Source organism: Cynoglossus semilaevis, chromosome 7 (assembly GCF_000523025.1).
Source record: "Cynoglossus semilaevis isolate Cse_v1.0 chromosome 7, Cse_v1.0, whole genome shotgun sequence".
In the NCBI taxonomy this organism is placed as follows: Eukaryota; Metazoa; Chordata; class Actinopteri; order Pleuronectiformes; family Cynoglossidae; genus Cynoglossus; species Cynoglossus semilaevis.
This window is the reverse complement of record NC_024313.1, coordinates 13427283-13429213: the sequence shown is the minus strand read 5'-3', so window position 1 is coordinate 13429213 and position 1931 is coordinate 13427283. Positions and strand designations below refer to the sequence as shown.

At 53.5% G+C, this 1931-nt stretch overlaps 1 protein-coding gene across 1 annotated transcript in view; it reads right to left on the bottom strand.

Moving 5' to 3' along the window:
* Window positions 1–92: 92 nt before the first annotated feature.
* The window catches only part of aig1 (androgen-induced 1 (H. sapiens)), a 3193-nt gene continuing 1354 nt past the window's right edge, over window positions 93–1931 (bottom strand). The window contains exons 3-6 of the mRNA XM_025056820.1: window positions 1851–1931; window positions 717–832; window positions 454–620; window positions 93–362 (exon numbers count right to left, since the gene is read on the bottom strand). The exon at window positions 1851–1931 is cut by the window's right edge and continues 22 nt beyond it. Coding sequence (XP_024912588.1) covers window positions 343–362; window positions 454–620; window positions 717–832; window positions 1851–1931 — 384 coding nt within the window. The 3' untranslated portion in view covers window positions 93–342. The remainder of the gene's footprint in view (window positions 363–453; window positions 621–716; window positions 833–1850) is intronic.

Here is a 1931-nt window from a genome sequence, read left to right as displayed (position 1 = left end):
CCCCCCCCCCCCCCCCCCTCCCTCTGACCAATCAGGTGTCTCCTGGTTGGTCCTGACTGTGACGCCTGATGATGTCAGAGCGGCTGAAGGAGTAAAAGACAAAAAAATCAAACTTTATTATTAAACTTGACCGTTTCAGTCCACACGTGTCACTTCCTGTCAAAGGCCTGAGGAAGAGCAGTGTTGGTCACATGACCCACGTTTGAAACTGAAGCTGATGAAGACGTGAGTTGACAGTCCGTCAGGGAACCAACACACGAGTGACTCTTGTTGTTGACGTTCTCCCTCCGAGGTCAAAGGTTCCTCTTCCTGTGCTGCTCCGGTCGGGGGAGAACCCGGAGGTCACTCACCTTTGACCTTCTCTGTGATGAGAACACGGGGGGAGGAGGTGTCAGCTGTGTTAGGCTGAGGTCAGGTGTGTGTGTGTGTGTGTGTGTGTGTGTGTGTGTGTACCTGTGCGCGGCTGGTCCCAGATGTAGCTGTTGAGGATTTCACCCAGGACGTAGAAGACGCAGATCACCGCCATCATCGCACTGAAGAACAGCAGCCGTGCTAACGGGGCGATGCGCTCCAGCACCGGGTACACCCACACCCCGGTCACATGGTGCACCCAGCATGTCCTGGGGGGAGGGGGGGGGGCAGAGGGGAGGGTGACGTTGAGCTGGACCGGGTGGTGTTTACGTACAAGAAAGTGAAAAGTACCAGAGGAAAAGTACCAGAGGATGTATCCGACACCGAAGGAGCAGGCCGCCGCCAGACCCCACAGCCTGCTGGGATATCGATGGTGGGTGGTCCGCATCTCGATGATGATGAAGGGGAGAACAGTGGTGTGCTGCAACAACAGGATTGTGGGAAAATGAAAGTCCTGAGGACGGGCCTCTGGGGGGAACGACTGAGCTAACGACTGGGCTAACGACTTAGCTAACGACTGGGCTAACGACAGAAGAGCCTCAGTTCAAACACTGGGATCACCGGATGTATGTCCACAAGGGGGCACTCATATGCAAACACAGAGCGTGTGCCTGGTGGCACTTTTTAAAATTAATTTCCTGTTGGACTTGACCTTTGCCCCCCGTACCCACCTGGGTTAAACCAGCCTTTAAGAGACCAGCTGTTCAGGCTTATGAAGAGATACAAGATCCAGCAGAGGGCGATCTCACAAACATCCTCCAGCTGCTGTGGCCAATAGAATCCACCCTGACGCTGCAGTTTTACCCAGAATTCCTCCAGTTCAAGTTCAGGTTCTCCTGTCAATAAAACACCTGTTTTGTGCCCCCCCTTGTGGTCTGGAGCTAAAAACAGGAGAAACCCTTGTTTGGGGTGGGGGGTGGCTGGGGGTCAGGGGTCACAGGGTTCACATCCCTGTCTTCTTGACATTTAAGCGCCCTCTGCTGGACGCTGCAGTAATAAAATCAGAGCAACAACATCTGAGGTTTCCCTCTAGGGGGAGACACTGACAGTGGGTCAACGCCCGCCCTGTTGACTTCAGCTGGATCTGCTGCCTCACCCCTCCTTCCCCTGATGGGAGGGGCCACACGGTCGCCGTGGACACTGGTGTAAACAAACAACTGTGATACCATGGAATAGGACAAAATATTTACAACCGCTGGACGCACACACACACACGCACACAAGGAATAGTGATATTCTGGTTGTTTTGGTCCTTAGCAACAACTCTGATGTTACATCAGCATCTGGACACACACACACACACACACACACACACACACAGTTCCTTTGAGGACAAACTACAGAGATGTTTGAATTCCTTGCAGTACCATTAGTGACCACCGGTCCACTCCCAGGTGTGTGGACTCTTCCACAGCTCCATGTCGTGACCTTTGACTCACCATGCCGTGGTTCAGCCACTGGGGGATGAAGTTGTCCAGCAGTTTGGGGTAAACCAGGTCTCTGTCGTAGAGGTAGAGGGA